This window comes from Pezoporus flaviventris, unplaced genomic scaffold (genome assembly GCF_033815535.1).
Source record: "Pezoporus flaviventris isolate CSIRO_AGI_PZ_B2104156 unplaced genomic scaffold, CSIRO_AGI_Pfla_v1 ptg000257l, whole genome shotgun sequence".
NCBI classification, from domain to species: Eukaryota; Metazoa; Chordata; class Aves; order Psittaciformes; family Psittacidae; genus Pezoporus; species Pezoporus flaviventris.
In genome coordinates, this window is record NW_026892804.1 from 93777 (window position 1) to 115297 (window position 21521).

At 46.3% G+C, this 21521-nt stretch overlaps 1 protein-coding gene across 1 annotated transcript; it reads left to right on the top strand.

The window, feature by feature from the left end:
- The first annotated feature begins 7357 nt into the window (after positions 1-7357).
- LOC133263235 (keratin, type II cytoskeletal 4-like) lies at positions 7358-13304 on the top strand. Its single transcript, XM_061442949.1, has 9 exons — positions 7358-8365; positions 9116-9330; positions 9647-9707; positions 10349-10444; positions 11030-11194; positions 11273-11398; positions 11655-11875; positions 12189-12217; positions 12821-13304. Exons 1-9 carry the CDS (start codon positions 7907-7909, stop codon positions 13297-13299), a joined length of 1851 nt encoding a protein of 616 aa, XP_061298933.1. The 5' UTR covers positions 7358-7906; the 3' UTR covers positions 13300-13304.
- The last annotated feature ends 8217 nt before the right edge of the window (positions 13305-21521 follow it).

The window sequence follows — 21521 nt, forward strand, 5'->3', positions numbered from 1 at the left end:
AATCTGAAACCCCCAGATGTTTAACTGCCAAGGAAACACCGACCAAGCTTCAAGCCTGTTGACAAAGGATTGGTTCAACGCAACAGCAGGGGAAAACCGCTCCTTTCAGATCATCTGAAATGAAAACCCTTCCCCTTTCTGCTCTGAAAGACAAGTTGGAGAGAAGCCACAAGGACAGAGATGGAATCTCGGCTCCGCCTCTGAGGCATTGTGAGGCTCTCAGCAGCTCTATTAAATTTATCAGCCTTTTCTTCCCTGTCTGTCAAGCAATTCCAATAAATCTCTTTTATTTGCCTTGAGGTATCCCAAGGGTTTTAATTACAAGCTCAAACACAAAGGAGAGCAACAGAGAGTAGCCATAGAGCAGCTGTGTTAAGAAGGTATTTTTGGATGCTGGTTGCTGGTCTGCACACCAAGGCCAAGCCCACCACAGTTTCCAACTAAATGATTCATAAGCTGACAGTTCACAGGCTTGTGGCTGAGATGCTTCTTTTCTAAGCTATTTATCATCTTCTCCACAGGAGTCTCATTTTTCCATGTGTTCTATGCAGTCAAAGCCAAAAACTTCATAAGAAGATAGAGGCACACTGTTTTTTTTCCACCTAAAGGTTGGGCATCCACATCTGAGCTGGTCGTTTTAGACTTCCTTGGACTCAAGAAGAGAGGAAAGGCTCTCTGGAGAGCAGTATCTCATGTCTGTCTCACCAGAAAGAGATTGAACAGCTGAGTTCTGTGCTCCAGAGAAGGCAGTTTGACCTAGAAAATGTGAAGAAGCAGGCAATAGAGATCATATTTACTCACTGGGTCCTAGATGTGAGATCCCAAATCATGTTTCCTACATCCTTCATCTTTATCAAGGAGCATCGGCTCACACTGGTTCCATTGGTCTAGAGAGGATGTTACCAGTGCTGAGCAAGGAAGAGAGCTTACCTGATGGCCTATTTTCTGTTGGGTCGTTTTGATTATTGCAAAGAACTAATTGCACCAAATTAGATCATTGGATTAGCTTTGAAAGTGGTTAAAATTGCTCCAGTATGAATTCTGGCAGGACACAATGCTTCTGACACAGGTTCAAAGCATCCAATAAGCAGGATAGAATTATGACTCACCAGTAATTCAGCACCCATAGAAACTGGTATAATTTTCAGACCATCTAATTCATTACATAGTTTATAACGGGAGGTAATGGAAAACCTTAATTATTAGTTCCAATTAGAACAAAGTATTGATATCCTCAAAACAAGACTTAAACCCAGTCTGGCAGCACAGGGACATGTGCAGCTTTTCTGTAGTATTTCAGAATTTACATTTGATTTTACTTTTTTTTTTTTACATATATTCTATGATTCTGTGATTTTGTCTTTCCTAAAACCAACCGGAATATTTCCCAATTTGGGACCCTCAAAAGAAGCAAGAATTCCTCTTTCAAAGGCAAGGATGGCAAGAAAGAGGGAAAGGGAAAGAAAGACCCTGACAGGCCATGTGATGCTGAGCAGCGTGGGGATTGTGCCCTCAAAGATGCCCAGGAGAAGGACACTGAGCTGCAGAATGCCCTCCAGAAGGCCAAGGATGAGCTGGCTTGCCTGCTGCGGGATTACCAGGAGCTGCTGAATGCCAGACTGGCCCTGGATATTGAGATTGCAACGTATAAGACTCTACTGGAGGGTACAACCATGTGTGGGCAGTGTTCAGCCCTTGGGACTCTTCAGCAAAGAAGGTTGGAAAACGCAAGGAATGCAAGTGATGTGATGGATGGCTTCGTGACCTTCTCCTGCAGGATACGCTTTGGGAGCCCTGTGAGAACATGCAGGTAAGCTCAAGGTTTTCTATTTCCCTTATGGCATTAAACAGCCTAATTCTGGTCTGTAGAAGGAGGAGGAAGGCTACATCACCCCCAGGAGTGATCCAGCTTGTGTTTTGCCATGGCAGTGATCACCATCCCCTGCACCACCATCTCTGGCTGCCAACCCCATCTGGGATGTGGGTCTGGTAGAGACAGCCCAGAAGATGCACTGGTCTACCTGGAGCACTGCTAAAGCATCCCTACCTGAAGGTGCTGGTGCCTGCCACAAAGGACTCACCTCCAGAAGCATTTCCAGCTCTGTAACAGGCACTGTATCCCTAGGAGTGAAGAATTTAGGACCAGAGGTGGGGGCCACAGCTGTGGAGAGAGCTGTGAAGAGCAGGGTACACTCAGCTCACCCACAGGGGTTGTGCTGGCCAAGGGTGAGGATTTCAACCTCATCTCCTTGCTCCAGAGCACCTGGATCTATACTTCAGCTGTGCCAGTCAGGACAACCATGATGTAAGATCTAAAGTGGAAAAATGAAAGCCCTGCTCTACTTTTAGTGGTAAAAACCTCCCTAGCTCCACCTTACACACAAGGGAGAGGCATACAGGGTACAAGAACCTTGTAGCATCATGAAACCACATCAGAGAAACTCTGCTGGGATCACATCAAAAAAGAGACACTTAAAACATGTTCCTTTTGGTTTATGACGTTTCTTTAAAGAGCTGGTGGTTGTGTTGGGGCACTTATTATGACTCGATTCCTGCTTCCCACCAACCTTCTTTATTTCTCCTGATTGATTGAGCCTTTGCTATCTCTGGAACCAGTGGTGTGTGTAATTCAGAGTCCTTTCCCTAGACTGCTTTGGGAAACGAGCTCTCTAGGACTCACCATTCCATCAAAGTCTATCTGACGTAACTTTAGGCAAGTCAGTGGAGCTGTCGTGGTGAGACACATGCGAGGAGGGGCAGGACTCTTTGCTCATTGTCTTGGAGCAGTTTGGTCACCCGTGTGCAGGCAGGGAGGTCATAAAGGAAATCTCAGTTCCTAAAGCCACCTTTCACCTTTTGTAGTCGCCAGAGTCATTATGTCGCTTGTACTCCTATTAGTGTCCTTGCTTAGAGTCCTGACTTACACATCGATGGCAGCACCCTCTCTTCTATCTCAATGACTCAAGAGCTTTAAATGTTTTCCCTCTTTTCCCTTTTTTCCCAACGAATTGCACAGGGAACAAACGTGTTGTCCCTTGGTTTTTAGTGTTTGTCACGAACACGGAAATACCCTACTCCTAAACTGGACAAGACATACCTGCTGATTAGAAGTCTTAACAACTACGCAGAGGTGGCAGGGCTGCCCACAGAGTGTCACACAGATCTGGTCTTCCTTGGTGTCAATTATGAAGCCTTTTAAAGTCAGCTTATTCATGCTGATTTGCACCGACTTTGCCTCCTACACAATGCTAGTCAATGGGTGCTTGAAGATTTATAGGGAAGTTATCTCAGTCTCTTTGCATGTTTACAGCATGTCTACCACAGAGGTGTGATGACAAAACGCGTTTTATTCCTCTTCAAAATCTGCTGCAATGGTGCCATTTATGGGGAAAAAACACAGGAATGTGCTCTGTGGCTTCTCAGCACCATTTTAGAAATCCTATAACTACCAGTTTGGTCAAAACAGATCAAAGGGGATATTTTATTGTATATCTGAGCAGATTAAAAGAAGCAGCCAACAAATCAGTTACATAAATCAACCAAAAAGGACTAAAGTGTTTTGCGATTAAACTGATGAAAGCCAATAAGCAGAACAAAGAAGTGCACCATACAGAGGCATGTTGGACAGGTATGTGTTCTACAGAAGGGGAGATTCAAAGAGAAGGTCTTTCCTATCTGAAGCACTTACCGTGGTTCAGAACTGGAAGAGTTTTCTCTCCCACCCCCTAATTCCCTTGTGCTAGGAAGTTATTTCCTGATCAAATATGGGGAGCACAAAAGGAAACAGGCCTCATCTTTAATTAAGAAAGCCACAAGAAAGATTTGGCAAGAAAAAACAGTTGAGCAGCCATAAATATTCATAAAGAGGGGTTTATGCATCTCATCAAGGTGATGGTGTTCCCATTGAAAATAGGCAACTCTATCACTTTTTATGTAAGAGAAGAATAAGTCATGAAATGACACAGAATTGGGGTTGCTTTCTCACCTCCAAACTACCCCCCCACCATTTCAAGACCTGAGAAGTTAACCCAGCAAGTGCTTTACTTTAAACCTGTGACCAGCCCCTCTGAACACCATCACAATCTCTCATCAGCTATGCAGCAGCTCATCCCAAAGCTGCACAAACATGAGCTTGGGCACTAGGGCTTTAGCATAGCAAAAGGGAAAGCTTATCTCCTGCTGGCTGAATACGCTTCCCAGGAGGACCTGACCCACCTTCCAGGGGCAATTCCTTCCTTCTGTGTGGCTGAGAGAACATTTTCCACCCAAGAAAACAGCTTTAGCCAGAAGGGACAAGAACCCCTATGGATTTATATGGAAGTTGCTTTAACCTAGTAATAGTGAAGTGTTTTTTTCCCCTTTTCTTATGTTTTTGCTTTGGAGGGCAGTGTGATGCCATCCCAGATTCATCCCATCTTCAGGGGCCCGGCTTTCCATACGTCCCACATTCATTTCCACTGTACAATTCTGGTGGAGGAAGACATTGACACGAGAAAGATCAAACCAACCCTTTGCTTTGTTGCAAGCCTCGGCTCTACAGGCGCTCATCACCGCACGCAGATATGACATACGTGTACACCAGGGACGGAGCCGTGTGATGTTGTGTGCTCTCATTTAGACTTCAAAGGAGCAAAAGAAATTTGGCGCCCAAAGGGTGGGACTAATTTCACCCAACTTTAACCATCGAGAAGTGGGGCGCCTGGTCTACTTGTCTGGTTGTCTAGACTGCCTCTGGTAGTCAATAAGAAGAGAGGCAAGTACCTCCAGAGGTGGATTCCTCCCACCCGCCTTAGCTGCCTATTTTAGGATGCAATGAATCACCGTCTGGAGATGCCTATCTCTTTCCATTAGCCATAGATGGAGTCTCAGAGATGGAATTAGAATCCATGGCTAGTTTGATGGCTGAAGGAGGGAGGAAGGTGCACCCAGGCCTGGTGTTTGATGAATTTTATGAGGAGCATCCTTTGAAAATCCCAACCTCGACTTCTAATGTAGAGCAGATGTAGGCTAATGAGAGAAAAAATACATCACCAGCTTGAATTCCCTTGGACAAGTTTGCCTTTAGGCTACTAGGGAACGAGGCTGCACTAATCAAATCAACTCTTTAACATCTCATGAATGACATGGAAAAGAGTCTGTACAGCTCAAGAAACTACGTGCATAAAAACACATGTTATGACCCAATCTTCCACCTATGGAATGGTTTTAGCACAGGTAGGTTATTGCCATTGTCCTGTCTGAATGCAATGAGTTTTCTCCGGCTGCAGATAATTACAGAGATGGAGCACAGCTCTTTGAGACTATCGCATAAAGCTTATTTTAAGAGCTAGTTCAGATTCATTTCCAGAGGCAACAAACAAATTAGTGAACTTCACATGTTCTTGTAATGAATTTCATTTTCAGCAGCACATTGAGGGAGAAGAATGCTGACAAAGGGAGAGATTGCAAGTTGTCAAAATGACTCATCAAACCCTCATAAAAATATTTTCCTTTTTTTTGCTTCCTCAGTCCTTCCCCTCCTTTTTTTTTTTTTGTGTCAAAAAGAGTCAATTTTTGCTTCAGGATACTCTCCCATTTCTCACGTCCATACTCACAATGACAAACTGTTGATTCTGGAGTTCTTATGTACCAAAAGGTGAAATACTCATTGTTCCTTGGAAAGACCAAAAAGACATTAAGTGAACCTCCTGCCTTGCTGCCTTCTCACTGGGATTCAGGAGCAACAACAGGGATTTGGCTAACACAGAAATTTTACCCAATACCAGGCAATGTATGCCCCAAATCTCTTACCTATCAGGAAGTCACGGGCTCTGGTGAGGCATTTTAGGACCAGGGCTGCAGCAGCACGGTTGGTTCACAGACATTTAATTGCAGCCTATGTTATGTTCCAGGTGTCTCCTACACATTCAACATGTCTAATGGGGTACAGAAAGGGAGCGGTGGCACACCAGCCTTCCGTCTCACTCTTGGTCCAGGACATAGTTTTCCTATATATAGCTCATAACAATTGCCTTTTGTCCTCTTCTTTGGATTCAAGCATGCATTTCACTTGTGATAAATCTTTGTTTAGAGCTTAAAGGATCTGGGAAGTTACAAGCTTTAGCTTGAAGCCTCTAATATTTGTTTTAACTGATATTGCCAGTTGTGCTGGCACCCCAGTATGAACCGTGAGCCTAAAATACTATAAACAAAGGTGCAATGTGAAAGTCATGCTGTAAATATGTTGAATTACCCCATTTGTATAGGGCAAAAGTATTAGTTTACACAACTAATTCGTACCACCAGCCCCTCAAACTCACATAAGTTACAATTAGACTTCAATTAATAGCCTTGGGAACCTCTGCTGCAGTCACGTCCTATGGTTGCGCTGTGCATGGATTCTTTTTAAGAACTTGATATTAGAAGGGTTAATGTTTTCAGGAGGTTTAGCATTGTTTTTAGGGCTTGCACAGCCTGATCCTAACTCTTGGAAAATGTACTCGGAGGGGGTTAATGCAGATGAGGGAACACAGCTACTGGGTGTCCCCAGATACTGTCCTGTCGTATGTAATGTGGAGACTTCTGCAAGCATCGCTCCACTTTGGTCAGGAAAGGCTGAGGGCACTTAGTTATTTGCACTATAATGTTTCTTTTTCTCCCAAACAATTTACTCTCAAAGAGCTGAAAGAGCCCTATTGTCAGTTTGGAGAAGGCCCCGAGATGGTTGGCAGATAGGTTTGCTGTCTTATGCCTTTGGGCTGGTGATTAGGAGAGAGAGAGATTCACCTTGCCAATGTGAGTCAAAGCCATAGCTGTGTCCAGTCTAATCCACTCATTAAGACTTCCTCTGTTGATGCAGAAAGACCAGGGCCTGTGGAGAGTGAATCACCCCAGTTCCCCTAAGCATGGACCCAAGGGCTGTTTCTCTTGGAGATGTCTCTCCATGGAGTGTCAAGGACGTGTCTGGCAAAGCCACCCAGCTTTTAGCTGTCACTTCTTGAATGAGGTGCATCTCACCAGGCTGGAACGTGCTACTGTGCCTTTTTAGTTCCCTGGTAGTTCCCTACCAGAAGATGAATCAAAAAGGTCTTTAACATCCAGCTTGGTAGAAGCTCCAGTATGGCGAGGGCCAAATATTTATCTGTGTCAACAGGACTTCAGGTTAAGAATCTGCAGCACTGCTCAAGTGAAAATGTCACTGACAGAACAGAACATAGATCTGCTAAGCAAACCAAAATACGCCACAGTTCCTGCTCTGTTTTAGAAGTGTTTCATGGTGGTTAGGAGAAGGTCAGTGTGAAATGCTACATGGGAAATGCTTTTGGGGGGCATTTTGGTCCTATCTAGACCCATAACACAGTGAATGTGCGGGTGTTTCAGGCACAGAAACAATCCATCCATCACAACACAACTTCCACCATGTTTTTTCCATGCTTGACTTTTTTGTCTCTGGTTATTCTTCCGCACCCAAAGATTGTAAAATTACCCCCACAAAGTGCAAGTCTGCAAAACCTGCCATCACACAGAGAACCCCATGAGACACAAAACCCCAAACGACACACTGCAAACAAATCACAAAGAGTTTCTTCAAAAATGTCTCCTAAACTATAATTAGAGTAAGTTAGGGGAACACTTCAAACCATAATGTATTCTAAGCCAACTTGCAAACAGAGCACTTTCAGATTCCTTTTTATTTCCTCAGTAGTTAGTATTTGCTGGGCTGTTTTGCATTCTGAGGAGCATTTATTGCTGCCAGGCAAACCAAACCCTTAAGCGCTTTAAATTAACGTCCTGATCCTATCAAGGCCAGCTTCCCAAATATATATAAGGGGTTAGCATCACTGGTGTCACTCCAGCAGGATCTCTGTTCCTCTCCTGCAGAAGAGCTTCCCCTAAACTTCCATATTCCACCTCCAAGTAAGCCACGATGAGCAGACAGGCGCCTACAGTGAGATCCGTCCTGGGACGAAGAGGCTTTAGTTCGGCTTCGGAGATCTGTGGTCGCAGCTACGCTGCCTCTGCCTGCCAGCCTGTGCGCTGCGGAGCCGGTGCCTACAGCAGCAGGAGCGTCTGCAACCTTGGTGGAAACAGGAGAATTTCCTACGTGAATGGGGGCTGTGGAAATGGATGTTTTGGAGAGCTCGGCTTTGGAGGTGTAGGCTACGGCAGTGTTGGAGGAAGGGTTGGTCTTTGTGGCCCCAGGGGATATAGCATTGTGAGAGGGTACCCCGATCGCAAGGCTGAGGGTATCCAAGGCATCTGCATCGATGAGAGGCTTCTGAAGCCCCTCTGCGTTGGTGTCGACCCACTGGAACATGAAATACGCTGCCAGGAGAAGGAACAGATCAAGACCCTCAACACTCAATTTGCCTGCTTCATCGACAAGGTGAGTGCAAACCTGCTCGTGCCATGAACCACTGAGCCGGTTCCATGCAAGGGTCCAGATTCCCATCGCCGTGTTGGTTCAGGCTGAGATCCTCAGTACTGGGGAAGGGCTCATTTCAGCCACACACCGGTCCTAGTATATGATGGTGTTTGTATTGTGGCCACGGGAGCACTGGACTTTCCTGCAGGTGTCTCCTCTCTGGACAGCCCCAGTTCAAGGCTGGATTTCCCTATTGCAGCCTTGTTCTAGCTCAATGAGAAGTTACAGCCCTGATGGGCTCATCTTTCTGCCCTGTATCATCCCCTTTTCTCCCTTTGTCTTTAAATAGAGCGACTGTTCCCAAAACATTCCTGAAGGCAAAGGAGGTCAATCCCGTTTCAGGCATTAGATATCTAAGACTGAGCTGCCACCTTAGGGTCCGTTTGTAGAAAAAACAACCAGGTCCCACTCTATGGGGACTCAATTTCATCCTAAAATACAAGAGGCACCACTTAGAGGAGCTTTATGTCTATTCGTTAGTGAGAAAGGCAGATTTAGACATATGGCTTTTATATTTCTAGATAATGTAAACATGGGATTTTTAGATTTCTAAATAAAGGCCGATAATTGGCTCATTATCTTGGCATCTCACCTCTCACTTTCCCAAAATCCTATTCCTACACCCCGAGTGAGAGCAGACAGTTAAACTATAGGTGCTGAGTTACTGCATTAATCTCTTGATTTGAAGAATTGCTGGTTTTTGGCCTGCAGGTCCGATTCCTGGAGCAGCAAAACAAAGTGCTGGAGACAAAGTGGGGCCTCCTGCAGCAATATGTCCTGCCAAAGAAAGGGAAAAACCTGGAGCTCTACTTCGAGAATTACATCTGCGACCTAAGGAAGCGCCTGGACTGCTTGCTCTGTGAGAAGCAAAAACTGGGCAGCGAAGAATGTGCCACGAGCCAGCTGGTGGAGGAGTTCAAGTGCAAGTAAGGACCTTCAGGTCTCTTCTAGCTGTTGGCATTCACTTCTCCTCTGGTTCATCTCAGGCAACATCTCCCAGACATGTGGCACATCACCTCTGGGGATGTCACATTCTTCTGTCTCACTTGCAAACTCTTTGCATTGTTAATATGGTTGTTCATGAAGGAGCTTCTGATCTTGGAATGGTCTCCAGACACTGAGCTTATAGTGCTTGATAGCAGCCTCTGAGCAAGTGGAGGTCGTTATTGATACGTGATGGTTAATGTCAGTGTGTCTGATAATACTGTTTGCCTCAGCCCCTTTCTTCTCGTTTTTCAACAGATATGAAGAGGAAATCAACAGGCGCACGACTGTGGAGAATGAGTTTGTGGCACTCAAAAAGGTGAGAAATTCAAAATGCATGAATCATTGTATCTGAAATAAGTTTATTTGGTGTAAATCTTGGCCAAAATGATGCATTATTAGCAAATGCCTGGCAAAAGTGTTATAATGAGCAGGTGGAGGAGGCCTGTAAAGAGGTACAGGGTCAAAGAAAGAGGCAAATGCAACTAGAAAGCAAAAACACTGTACCCTTAAAGCTCACACCATCAGCACTGCAGCAATAGTTTTGTTCTCCCAAGCACAATGGGAAGGTGCATTTGTGGAAGAGGTCACACTGGAATATCCGGTGTCTAAGACGTTGGCTATTTTCTGACTGTCTCTTCATTTCCTTTATACTTGGACATCAGAAAAGCAGAAATCATTTGGACAACATGAAGAAATAATGTTTAAACTCTCATTAGTCAATTCTGAACTTGTAGCCACGTCCTCACTAATAAACAAACAAATCCCTGTAAGTCGTGTTGGAATGGGTTTGTTTTCCTTGAGGAGACACCAGAGCATCCTGACTCACCCTCTCACACCTTTCTGCTCTTGAAACCTTGTTGAAACATGTTTCTGTTTTATTGGTGCTGTCTCTGTTTTCTGTGTGCTTCTCCACCGTTTGCAGTGAGATAGGGCTGGACCGTGTCTCCTCTCTTTCAGGATGCAGACTGTATCTTTCTGAACAAGGAAGAGCTGGAGGTGAAGGTGGATCTGTTAAGAAGGCAGCTGGAGTTGTTGAAATGCGTGTTCGAGGAGGTGAGTTTTCTCTGGTCCGCCCCAGAAGTTTGGTGGTGCTGTCTCATGCTTCAGGTACTCCAAATTTGTACAGCTTGAAACCCTTCCTGGACACGTCTCATCCCAAGCTCTGAATACTTGAAAGCAAGGAAGTACAAGGTTGATATAACATTAACATTATGATGCTAGAAATAGGGTGGTTCCCCCTTTCTCTGGTATGAATTGTCCCTGTCCTAACTCTACCCTTGAGAACAGAGATGAGTCTGTTTAGTTACTCCGGATTGCAGTTGTCTGATTAGAGCTAAAGAAACTCCCAGCTTAATCCTGTCATTAACATCAGTAAAGAAGCTGAAGATGACAGGATATTAAGGGTTAAGTCACCCAGATTCCTTGCCCTTTATGTGGACAGAATTGCTGCAGGTCAGCATGCAGGTCAGCAGTTGACATGTGGCAACCCATCCAGCAGGGAGGATTTTCTGCTGAGACAACCTGAGGGCCATTTCTTGACTTGTTCTGTCCCTCAGTGTGCCTCTTTCTCCCAGCCCTTCCTTCTCTACAAAGTCTGAGCATTGCTAACACCTGACTAAGCCATTCCCCAACCTGTAGGAACGAGCTCAGGTAGATCGGCAGCTATGCGACACTTCGGTCATCGTGAAAATGGACAACAACCGAGACCTGGACATGGAAAGCATCATCAAGAACGTTGAATGTTGGTACCAAGAAATAGCTCAGAAGAGCAAAGAAGAAGTTGATGCTTTCTATCAAACCAGGGTGAGTAAGAAGTAACCTGGGGTCTCAATGGCAACTGAAGAGGTCAGAACTGGTGACCGTCTTGTTTCTTGGTTCCAGTTTCAGGAGCTTCAGGATAAGAGAGGCAAGTATTGCGACGACCTGCAGAGCAATAAGTGTGAGATTTCAGAGCTAACCCGTATGATACAGAAGCTGCAGTGTGAACTGGAGAACGTGAAGAAGCAGGTAGGAAAGGTCCAGAATGATGACTGCAGAAAGGGAAATGTCTTGGAGAACAATTAAGTTATCGGGGAAGATTGGCCTTTAGTAGACAAGACCTGCTCTAGGCTGTAGGTGGAAAGTGTATAGTTGGAAAGAGGATAGTGAGAAGGGACACTGGTGGGTTTTCCCTCTGTTTGCAGTTGGAAAAGTGGATTGAAAACTAGAATGTCCAAGAACTGGGAAACGAAGACTTGAAGACTGTTATCTTCCCTTCTGACAGGTCTCCTGCCTGCAAACCTCCATTTGTGATGTTGAACAGCGTGGAGATTGTGCCCTCAAAGATGCCCGGGAGAAGCATGTTGAGCTGCAGAATGCCCTTCAGAAGGCCAAGGATGAGCTGGCTTGCATGCTGAGGGATTACCAGGAGCTGCTGAATGTCAAGCTGGCCTTGGATATTGAGATTGCAACGTATAAGACTCTACTGGAGGGTGAAGAGAGCAGGTGAGTGACAAAGACCTTGTCCCTTTCCTCCTGTATTCCAGAGGGCAGAACAATTCCAGCTTCCAAGTGAATTTTGCAGCTCCAGGATCCTCCCAGGCTCACAGAAAATGGCACTGGAGAAATGGCTGGAGGCCATACAGGCCACCATTGTGCCAGGAAAAACAGTGCCTGTCCTAAGGATAGTCAAACGTGTTACAACACGGGATGAAGTGGGCTGGGTCTATGGCTGGAAGTTATGAGTAACGTAAGGTTTCCAGATGTGCATGCAACTGGTTAATAGGATAACGTGTATTTCTCTTCTCTCCCCTAACAGGATATGTGTGGGGAACCCAGTGAGCGTGTGTAAGTAACCTGAAGATTTTCAGCCATGAGGGCTTCTCATGTTAGTTTATGGAGTGCTTATCTTCTTCCCTGCCTCAGTCTTTAATATTCACCTTTTCTAGGTTGCAATGAGACTTTTGCCCTGTGAGAGCAGGTAGATTAGTAGTGCCATTGGCCTGTAACCCATCTGCCCAAGATCCCTCTGCCTTCCTTTTCCATGTTGGCCCAGGCTGATGTTGAAAGTTTAGTTTCAGAAATCCCAAATACCTCTGAATTTATGAAAAATCAGCTTTTGGAAGGAGGGGGGAAGGTGGAATCCAGGACCCTTTCTCTATTCTTGGAGGCAACAGCAAGCTGTCCTGGTGAGTTCACCAGGCACTGATATGCATTGAACCTGGGAGAGAACATGGCACCAGCCAGACGAGCAACGTGGGAACTGGGAGGATGTGTGAGGGGATGTGTTGCGACATGGGGAAGGAGCTGGAAGGAGCAGGGGCTCCGGTATGTTGGACAGATCTAGAGGAGATCAGGTTGGGTTGGTTCTGTCACTCATGAAGCAGCATGCCTTGTGAGAGTCTTCCAGTTTTCCTCCCTGTATAACCCCTCCCATGGGCTGTCTTGCAGCTGTGGTCAGCAGCGGCTACAACATCCCTGACGACTGTGGGATGCTGGCTGCAAACGCGGCTGCGTGCGGCTACGGCTCCTTGGGAAGGCGATCCGGACGGCACAGCTCCCAGAATGGAGGATTCAGCTCCCGGAGCGCTGGGATCCACCCCAAGAGAGTCATTAGCTCGGTGGCCAAGCAGTGTGTCCCAGAGGTGTACTGCCAAGCCGGAGCTGTCAACTGCAAGAATGGGGGATTCAGCTCCCGGAGCGGGGGTTACCCAGCCCGCACCGTCATCAGCACGGGGAACGGGGGCTTGAATGCTCGCATGGGGCCGTGCCAAGCTGGTGGGGTGGTCAGCTTTGGAAACCAGGGCTGCGTTGTCAGGCAGCTGGGGGGCTCTCCCGTCGTCGTTGCGAACAGCCCTGAGGTTGTGGGGTGCAACAACGGCGTGGTGGGGAACTACGCGGTTGTCAGAGACCCCTGTGTTGTGCCGTAGGGCCATCGGCTGGGAGGTGGCAGAGCCACGGTGGAGAGCAGCACTCAGAGGTGCTGAGATGATGCAGGGCAGCTCCTCTGCCCCATAGCAGCAACGTTTGCCACCCAGTCCATTCCCACATGTATTAGTATTAGATATTTACCCCACCAAGTGATGTGTTCAGAGTCCCCAGCCCTAAAGACACATCTAGAAAGCTTCTCCAGCAGGTGCTCAACACAGTGTTATTGCTCTGAGTTTATACTCTCTAGAGGATCACAGCTTTAAGGGTTTGCTTCTTGTGCTGCCTTCTCTCTCTGCCTTTCCCCATAATGAGCATTAATGATTTTCTTCCTTCCAAGACTCCTCTTTTCCTTCGAGCTCCTGCCAAAGCATTTCAGAGAAGAGAGTGATGATTTAGCTTTACCAGGAGGCGCTGCAAAGAGCACGCTCCCCTTTTGATTTCTGTCAAAGAAAAAAACCCTGAGCTGCCAATTTGGGCTTAAATTTTAATCAAAGTAATTTCAGCTTCCAGAGCACCCGCTCGTTACGCTGCAGCCATAGGCTTTGTGTGGAATCTGCTTACAGATGAATCCATAGAACCTTCATGCGCTTCTGCATGCTCGGGGTGGCTAGTTCAAAGTGTGCTGTTTAGAAGAGCTCACCCCCCATCCCTACCCCCAGAATTCCAAGGGAAGTTATTGGTGCAGATGTCTTCCGAGCTGACATCTTGTACTCACACCAACAGGGTTTCTTTCACTGACTGCTCAGACTTCCCAGCTTTTCCTTGCGCCTTCAATAAACTGCATTGAAAGTATGTTTTGTCCTGGAATTTTTCCCTAGATGGAATTTAAAGGAATCACAAAACAGGTGAAGAAGAAGGGTGGGAAGAAAGCACCAAGCAGATCTTTGATTCCTTTAGCCAGTGGACTCAGGAATGCCCTGTGATGTTATTTTGTTTTGGTTACCTCCTTTTGTCACACCACCTATGAGCTATTTTATAGCCCAAGGAACAACTGATGCCAAAGTGTGACAGAAACCTCCCAAATCGTTCTGAGCACTGTAAGATGTCCTCTACCACAGGTTTACCAGCCTGTAGCTCCATTCACCTCTGATCCTTCCATGTCACAGCCGTTGAATATATATATATATATATATATATATATATATATATATATATATGTATATATAAAGATGCCATCGCTGATCTTCTGGGCTCGACGGGGCTGTACTCTGCGAGCGTCATACGTGCTTCAGACACAAACCCTTTGCTTCAGTGGCATTAAGGCTGACAAAGTGTGAAGTTTGCCTTGTATGACTTAAAAGGCAAAGGGATAAGTTATGAGACCTATAGGCCATACCGGAGTGGCATTGACTTTGTCTCAGTTTTGAAGTCTCCCATGTAGTGCTCCACGTGTGAACTGCTGGCTTGGGGCTCATTTCATGGAAAGAAACCAACATTTCCATGGGCTGATTCATCTGACCAAATGCAGGTGCTTAATTTAGCATGAAACACATCAAGCTCTAGACTCCACTGACAGCATCAATTAGGTCTCTCCTGGCTCTGCAGGCAGCCTGGGGCAGGGGCATTAGTGCAAATGGAGACATCACCATGCAAGACGCCTGCATGTACTCAGACGAATACACCCTGCCCGTCATCCACTGGATTCACAGACACTATTATCACAGTGAATTTCCTCCTGTCTCCAGCACATGAAGAATTACAGGCCACACGGCACTACTAATCTGCCTGCTCTCACAGGGCAAAAGTCTAATTGCAACCTAAAAAACGTGAATATTAAAGACTGAGGCAGGGAAGAAGTTAAGCACCTTTGGGGAAGGGCATGAGATGTCATTCCTATACTAGGAGTAGGAGCTGCTTCATCTAACTTTGACCATCTTCGTGTCACACTCTGGTTATGGGAGGTGCTGAGTGCTCCACCTGAGCCCCTCTCTCAAGTGAGGAAACCCAGTTCTGCAGTTTATACAACCTCCAAGCGGCTGCAATTAGATGAGATGGAGCCCACCTCAGTGGGTAACTTTGCATCTGAGCTTAATGCATTCACTGCTTGCAAATGTGACCTGGAAAGAAGGGAGGCCTGATGTTTAGAGTCCCTGCTGAGACATTTGGCAGCTCCAGTGAATTTCCTCAACGTCACCAATTCCCTGTGTGGTTTCACGATGTCACTCTCGGCCACAGCCAGGCAGTGAGCACAGGAACCACTGTGGATCGAAGTTTGGGTCTTCCTTGTGGCTAGGAGGAGGCATGGCAGTCCCTTTGCAATCCATAGCCAGAACTCAGCTTGGCTTTGTTTCAGAGGCCATTTTTCATTGGGTTTTGCTGTTGCTAAAAAAGACAGGAGGTGGAGAAAGCCACAGCTTTGGGACCTGGGGTTAGTCCTCACCAGCCACTGCTGGTTGACTCAACCAGTTGGTCTTGCCCTTGCTTGCTTTCCCTCTATGGCCCGGTGAAACAGGACCTGGCTTTGCATGGCATTCCGAGCCTCGAAGGGGTGACAGCACAGAAAACCCCAGGTTTTCCAGAGCTTTCCCCTCCTGACCATTAAAGTCGGGACACCCATCTGTCCCCAGATAACAGAAGACACAAGCTTGGGCTGTCGGTTGCAGTGCCTCATTTTCTTGCTCCAGGGGTGAACTGCAGGCTGGAGTCTAAAATAGCTTCCTAGCATTAGTATGGGTGACTTCTCCCATCCCAGCCAAGGAAGCAGGAGGTGGCTGCCTAATTTCAGTGGGAGAATGATTACCTTTCACTGGACTGAATAACAGAGGGAAGAAAGGAAGATGATATTACCTCTTCCAAACCAAGGGCAACTCCTTTTCTCCTCATTTTGAGCCAACACCTGGATGTTCTTAGCTACAATGGTAGCAAACCGAAGAGGAAAATGAAGGCTGCATTATTTTTTTCTCTATGGCAACAGCTTTTACCACAGGACTCTTGTCCCAAATGGAAAAGGTTCATCCCAAAGAGTTTTCAAACTTGTGTCACAAGCTCAGGAACATTTTCTTGGAAGTGATTGCTATCTTTCCTTCCTTTTCCTCCTTTTCTTTTAATAAATCTTGAAGATTTACGCTATGAAAGGGTTTTGGTTTGATGTTTTGGCTGACCAATACTGGGGCAGCGGTTGGACTCGATGATCTTAAAAGTCTTTTCCAACCTAGTTGATTCCATGATTCGAATACAACACTCCAATCCCAAGCCTGCCATGGTCGAGGAGATGAAGATGGAAGTGAGAAGAAGCAAAACCATCTAGACTAAGTGCATGGTCTAGGCCTCCTCCATTATCAGTGGGGACAGATGGGCAACTCAGAGAGTGCCCCTTCCAAAACGCAAGCATGTTTTGGGTGTGTTGCTAAAAGAGCAGTATGAAGACAGGGTGGCTCTACAACCTCCTGCAAATATGTCACCACCCTTTATAACCAGCACTTTCCATTTCAAGCATCCTGTCCAGCGTGGAACGCTGCCATAAATTCACTTTCAAAACCCTTATCCCACTGACCCACTCACCCTGAACTTAATTTATAGAGTAGAAAGGGTGACTCACCTTCTCCTAAAGGATCTCTCTGCACTAAATACACCAGGACAAGAAAGTGGGAAGAGGAGGAAAAGGTGGGATTCTTACAGGAAGAGAAAATAACCACCAAGTCAGTCATCTCCACGGCGTGTCCCTGCGGTACAAGGCAGAAGAATCAGCACAACTGTGGCAATCAGCTGAAAGAACTCACTTCACAGTGGATATCTGAGCCGGTAATTACCCCGAGTGGAACACATTAAACAAGGGAATGTTCTCTGAGCCATGATTGTCATTTAGGCTTTTTTACTTGCTCGTTATTCCCTCTGTGTGTGTGATAGTTACGATGATGTTTATTCATGTCAAAAGCAGATGCCATTTACTACCAGTCAAACAAAACTATGCAGGCTCAAAAGACATTTAGCTCATCCACCATGTCCAGTATAAGGGGTATTTTCAAAGTCTGCCACTAGACGGGCTCTTTGCCTTCCTGCTCTGCCTCTTTCTTTTTAGTTTAAGGCATCCGTGCCCATGGAGGGGGTTGGAATTAAATGATCTTAAGGTCCTTTCCAAAGCAAACTATTCTATGGCTGTACTTGGAATGAGCAAAAGATGATGGACCTCTGCAGTCCACCATTGGACGATGGGTCTCTGAAGCCTTTTTCGCTCAGAAGCAGCAGGAAAGTCAAAAGCAAACTCATCAGCCTTTGAATCAGTAGCAACAACAAGAACTCTGAACAGCTTTGCTGGAACAAGAACCCTCTTTGGTCTCTGCGCAGGACTACGGAGACCGTGGTGGTGGATCACACACAGGACAAGATGTGGAAGCACATGCCATAGTTTTGGCTTTAAAGACCTTGGAGATTGCAGGGAGCTGGGTTAGTGCAGAAGGTTTGGAGTTTACAGCAGCAGAGGGGTGGATCACAGTGATGGTGATCCTGGTCCCACTCATTCTGCAAGATGAAAAGAGCCAAAGCGTCGACAGAGATGAACACTCCCAGCAATGGTTCAGTTCTGCGGCTGAATCATCCGGGACTATGAAATATGCAGATAAGGAAATCCCAGGAGGAAATCTGCCTGCTTTGCTGATAAGGTAGGAGCAGGTATTTTGCCTTGTTCTGAGGTTAATTCCTTCCACAGCCAAACTTGGAAGTCCCCAGCCACATCAGAAGGAGGTGGTTTGGAACACCAACTTGTGTCATTTCAGCTGGGTATCCTAGGTGTTCACAAGAACATTTCAATAGCTCAGAATTCCCTGGAGGACGGTAATTGCATTTTTGTGGCCTTATGAAGTGGAATCATTACTCAGGGAATCATAATCAGGGATCATTTTCCTTTCCCCCCACCATGTTTTCCTTCAGCTATCTACTTTTCAAGCAATGCATCCCTGAAAGCACAGTGGGTTTATTTCCCCTTTCCTCCTGGACTAAACGAGAAGGTTTTGCTCTCCTGATACTTTACTTTCTGCTCTTTAATGAACACACCATTTACTAGATTTGTTACTAATTATTACTGCTTCTACCATACAGAGGAGGCCACCAAATGGGGTGTTTCATAGCTGCACGGGTGGGAAATGATGTATTCTCATGTGATGCTGCATCTGCAGCCTGAGGAAGCAGGCAGACACTTTGCAGAGCAGGTGGGAAGAAGCGATACCCAAAGAGCTGCCGCAAAGCAGATTGTGGATAAATACAGGTGAGAAATTAGCCAGTAATTAGTTCCTCGTGTGGACGCTCATTCCTTGCAGCCAGACAGCTCCACAATCCACATCATATTCAAAAGCAAGTTGTTTCCTATGATGTGGTCAATATTACTAATGGGAGGGAGGGGGAAGGTTTTAGTTGGGGATCTCACCTGAAAAAGGATGGATCAGGGTAGGAGCAAGATACTCTGGGTTTATGGTCCAGGCTCAGTGTGTGGATGGAGGATTCCTTACCTCCTTGGGTACAAGCAATATCATGATGGACTTTTCTCACCTGTTTAGTACAGCTTCTTTCCTTCTGAAGTGATTTTAATAGAAACCCCAGTTTTCTTTGGATGCTTCAATTCAAGGGGCACTAGAACAAAGTGAATGTTGGATCTTTCTGTCTGGTGGCCAAACCAAACATCAGGGTAGATTCTGACCTGTTTTTTTTCCTAAGCATTTCTGGGGGTTCAAGGTTTCTCTTCCAAACCCATAAAACCTTTTCAGGAGTTCTGCTCTCCCCAGAACACAGGCCAGCACATTGAGCTCTCTTTCTCCACTTTTTCTAGGCTTGTGCCATCGAAGTGACTCAAGGAAACTCCTAACCACAGACAACAGGACCTGTGAGTCTGCTAAGAAGAAATGAAGGGAACCCAGCCCTACACCAGCCATGCAAACCAACTGGCTAGTTGAGTGTGAACTGCTCCCTGTCTGCAAGAGGCTGGTCCTGTCCCGAGGAGCTGGACGGTGCCACGACAGAGCCATGGGGCAGGGTGGATTTGTGGAGGCAGGAGCTGGAATTGCTGAGCTGTGCGTTTGAAGAGGTAGCAATTCCTCCCTCTTTGTCCATAGGGAAATGCAGGTTATGGGTTTTTTCCTGGAAACACCCTCATCCTTAGCATCTTTAGCTCATCATTAACACAGCCCAGTTTAGTGTAGAGAGTTGGGTTTTGGCGGTGCTTATCCAGCGTATTGTCTGATAGTTCTTATTTACTAGTAGCATACTGGAACAAAAACCCCACTAGTATTCGTCACGGTTCAGGTGCTACCTACATGGGGAATCCTCTCTCTATAGCCAATGCTCTCTGGCCACAGTGCAGTTCAGTAGGTGGATTTATCCTTTTTCAGGATGAAAAGAGGCTGGGTGTATTCCTCAGGGATGAATCACTCCAGGTCAGGTTGTAGCTGCAGGATGAAGACTCACATTATACAATTAGTCCTGCATTTCCCCAGAAGTGATGCAAATGAGGGGGAATCTCTCCAGACCACAGCTTTTTGCAACCTTTAGGACAAGCCCTGCAACACCTCCATCACGGCGAACGTGGGCAACTGGTGGGACATGGGGCATCACCAGAAACCCTGGCACTGAACAAAGCTCAGGGTGGAGCAGACATCAAGCCTTTGTAGCCCAAATGAAGGACCCTCAGCTACTGAGTTCCATTGCACAAGAGCAAGTGCCAGCTCTGGAGGAACCCAGATGCTGACCTAGGACAGTGTATTAAACAGGACCTCTACCAGCTGTCTAGAAATGGGCTATTTTGAGCAAAAGAAGTTATTATGTGATGGAAGCAGGAAAGTGGAAGGGTAAAGCATAAAAACCTTTAACTTTTAAGGTGCTCCTTCAGGTCAAGGAAAGAGGATTCAGTGTAACTGAGAAACAGGGTCTGAACACTCAGCATCCGAGACCTCCGCCTTTGGAGGCGAGACCATGAGCTTGCCCCACAGTGCTCTGCTTGTGACAGCTTGGTTGGGAAGGAGGTGCTAAACCTCTGCAGAGCAACAGGCAATTATGCCAAACCCAGTAGCAATCTCACAAGCAAGAGATTCTCTTTATCATCTCCTCTTGGAGTAACTTGAAAGAAGTCACTCAAAGGGGGATGACGTTTTGGGGACACTGCGCCTTGGGTGTTCATCAGCCCTTGATTGAAATGAGGGCAATGAAGCCACAGTTGTCATGCTCAGTAATTAAAGGGAAAGTAAAGCCACCTTTGACAGGTAGCCTGTCTGCAGACGGGTATTTGTGATGCTGAGCAGCGTGGTGATGGTGTTTGCAAAAATGCCTGGGAGGAAAACCACGAAATGCTCCCTCTGAGAAGCCAAGGAGGAGCTGGGAGGCCGAGCGTGCAATTATTGGGATGTCTTGAACACCAAGCTGGCTTTTGGTCACTGAGATTTCCACATGCAAGCCATTTGTGGATGGCGAACAGGAGAGGCAGGTGTTTAACACTCCCTGGTATCACATGCAGCGCCCAGCAGGTGGATTACCCCATAGGATATTGAAGGAGAAAAAGCAACCACATAATAACAAGAACAAAGAGAATAACGAGGCAAAACGCTGATGCTTGGATGTTGCTTCAAGAAATTACACTGGAGTTCCCCAGGTGAATCTCCTCAGTGTGTTCATCCCCACTGAGCAGAGGGGGAAGATGGGTGCCTGATTCACTCGGGATCACCCGGGTGTGGAGTTAAGAGTAGTGTCAAAGATCCCACTTTCTTCTGCAAGTCACAGATTTCCCTAATAACATATTTCCTTTTATCCTCCAATGGAGCATGGCCAGGCAGTCCTGTTGGGCAGCTATGAGGAGTGTCTGATTCACTGGAAGGTTTTCTCTTTTCCATTTCTCCGTGTTGTTCCTGGATTTCTTTCCCAGTTACTCAGTGCTGGGCTTTCTTGTAGCACAGGTTCCCAAGACCAATGCGATGGATGGTGATAGTGGTTCAGTTGGATTTCAAACTCCGTGTGGCCACATCTGTGGGTATGGGAGGAAGTTTCCTAAAACAGGAGATTTAGGTCAAGAAGTGAAGGAATCCACCTCAGAAACACAACGAAAGACAAGTGTGACTTTGCATCTCTGAAGGCATACTGACCTTGCACGCTGGAGGACATGGCTGTGGCAGAAAGGCATTTAACTTTGGAGAAGGGATTAGCTGTCCAGAGACACCATTACCGTTGCTTGACTTTATCTCCCTGAATGTGTGGTTTGGTAGCAATTCAGAGTTAATGCCTGGAAATGGAGGTTACAACCCTGTGG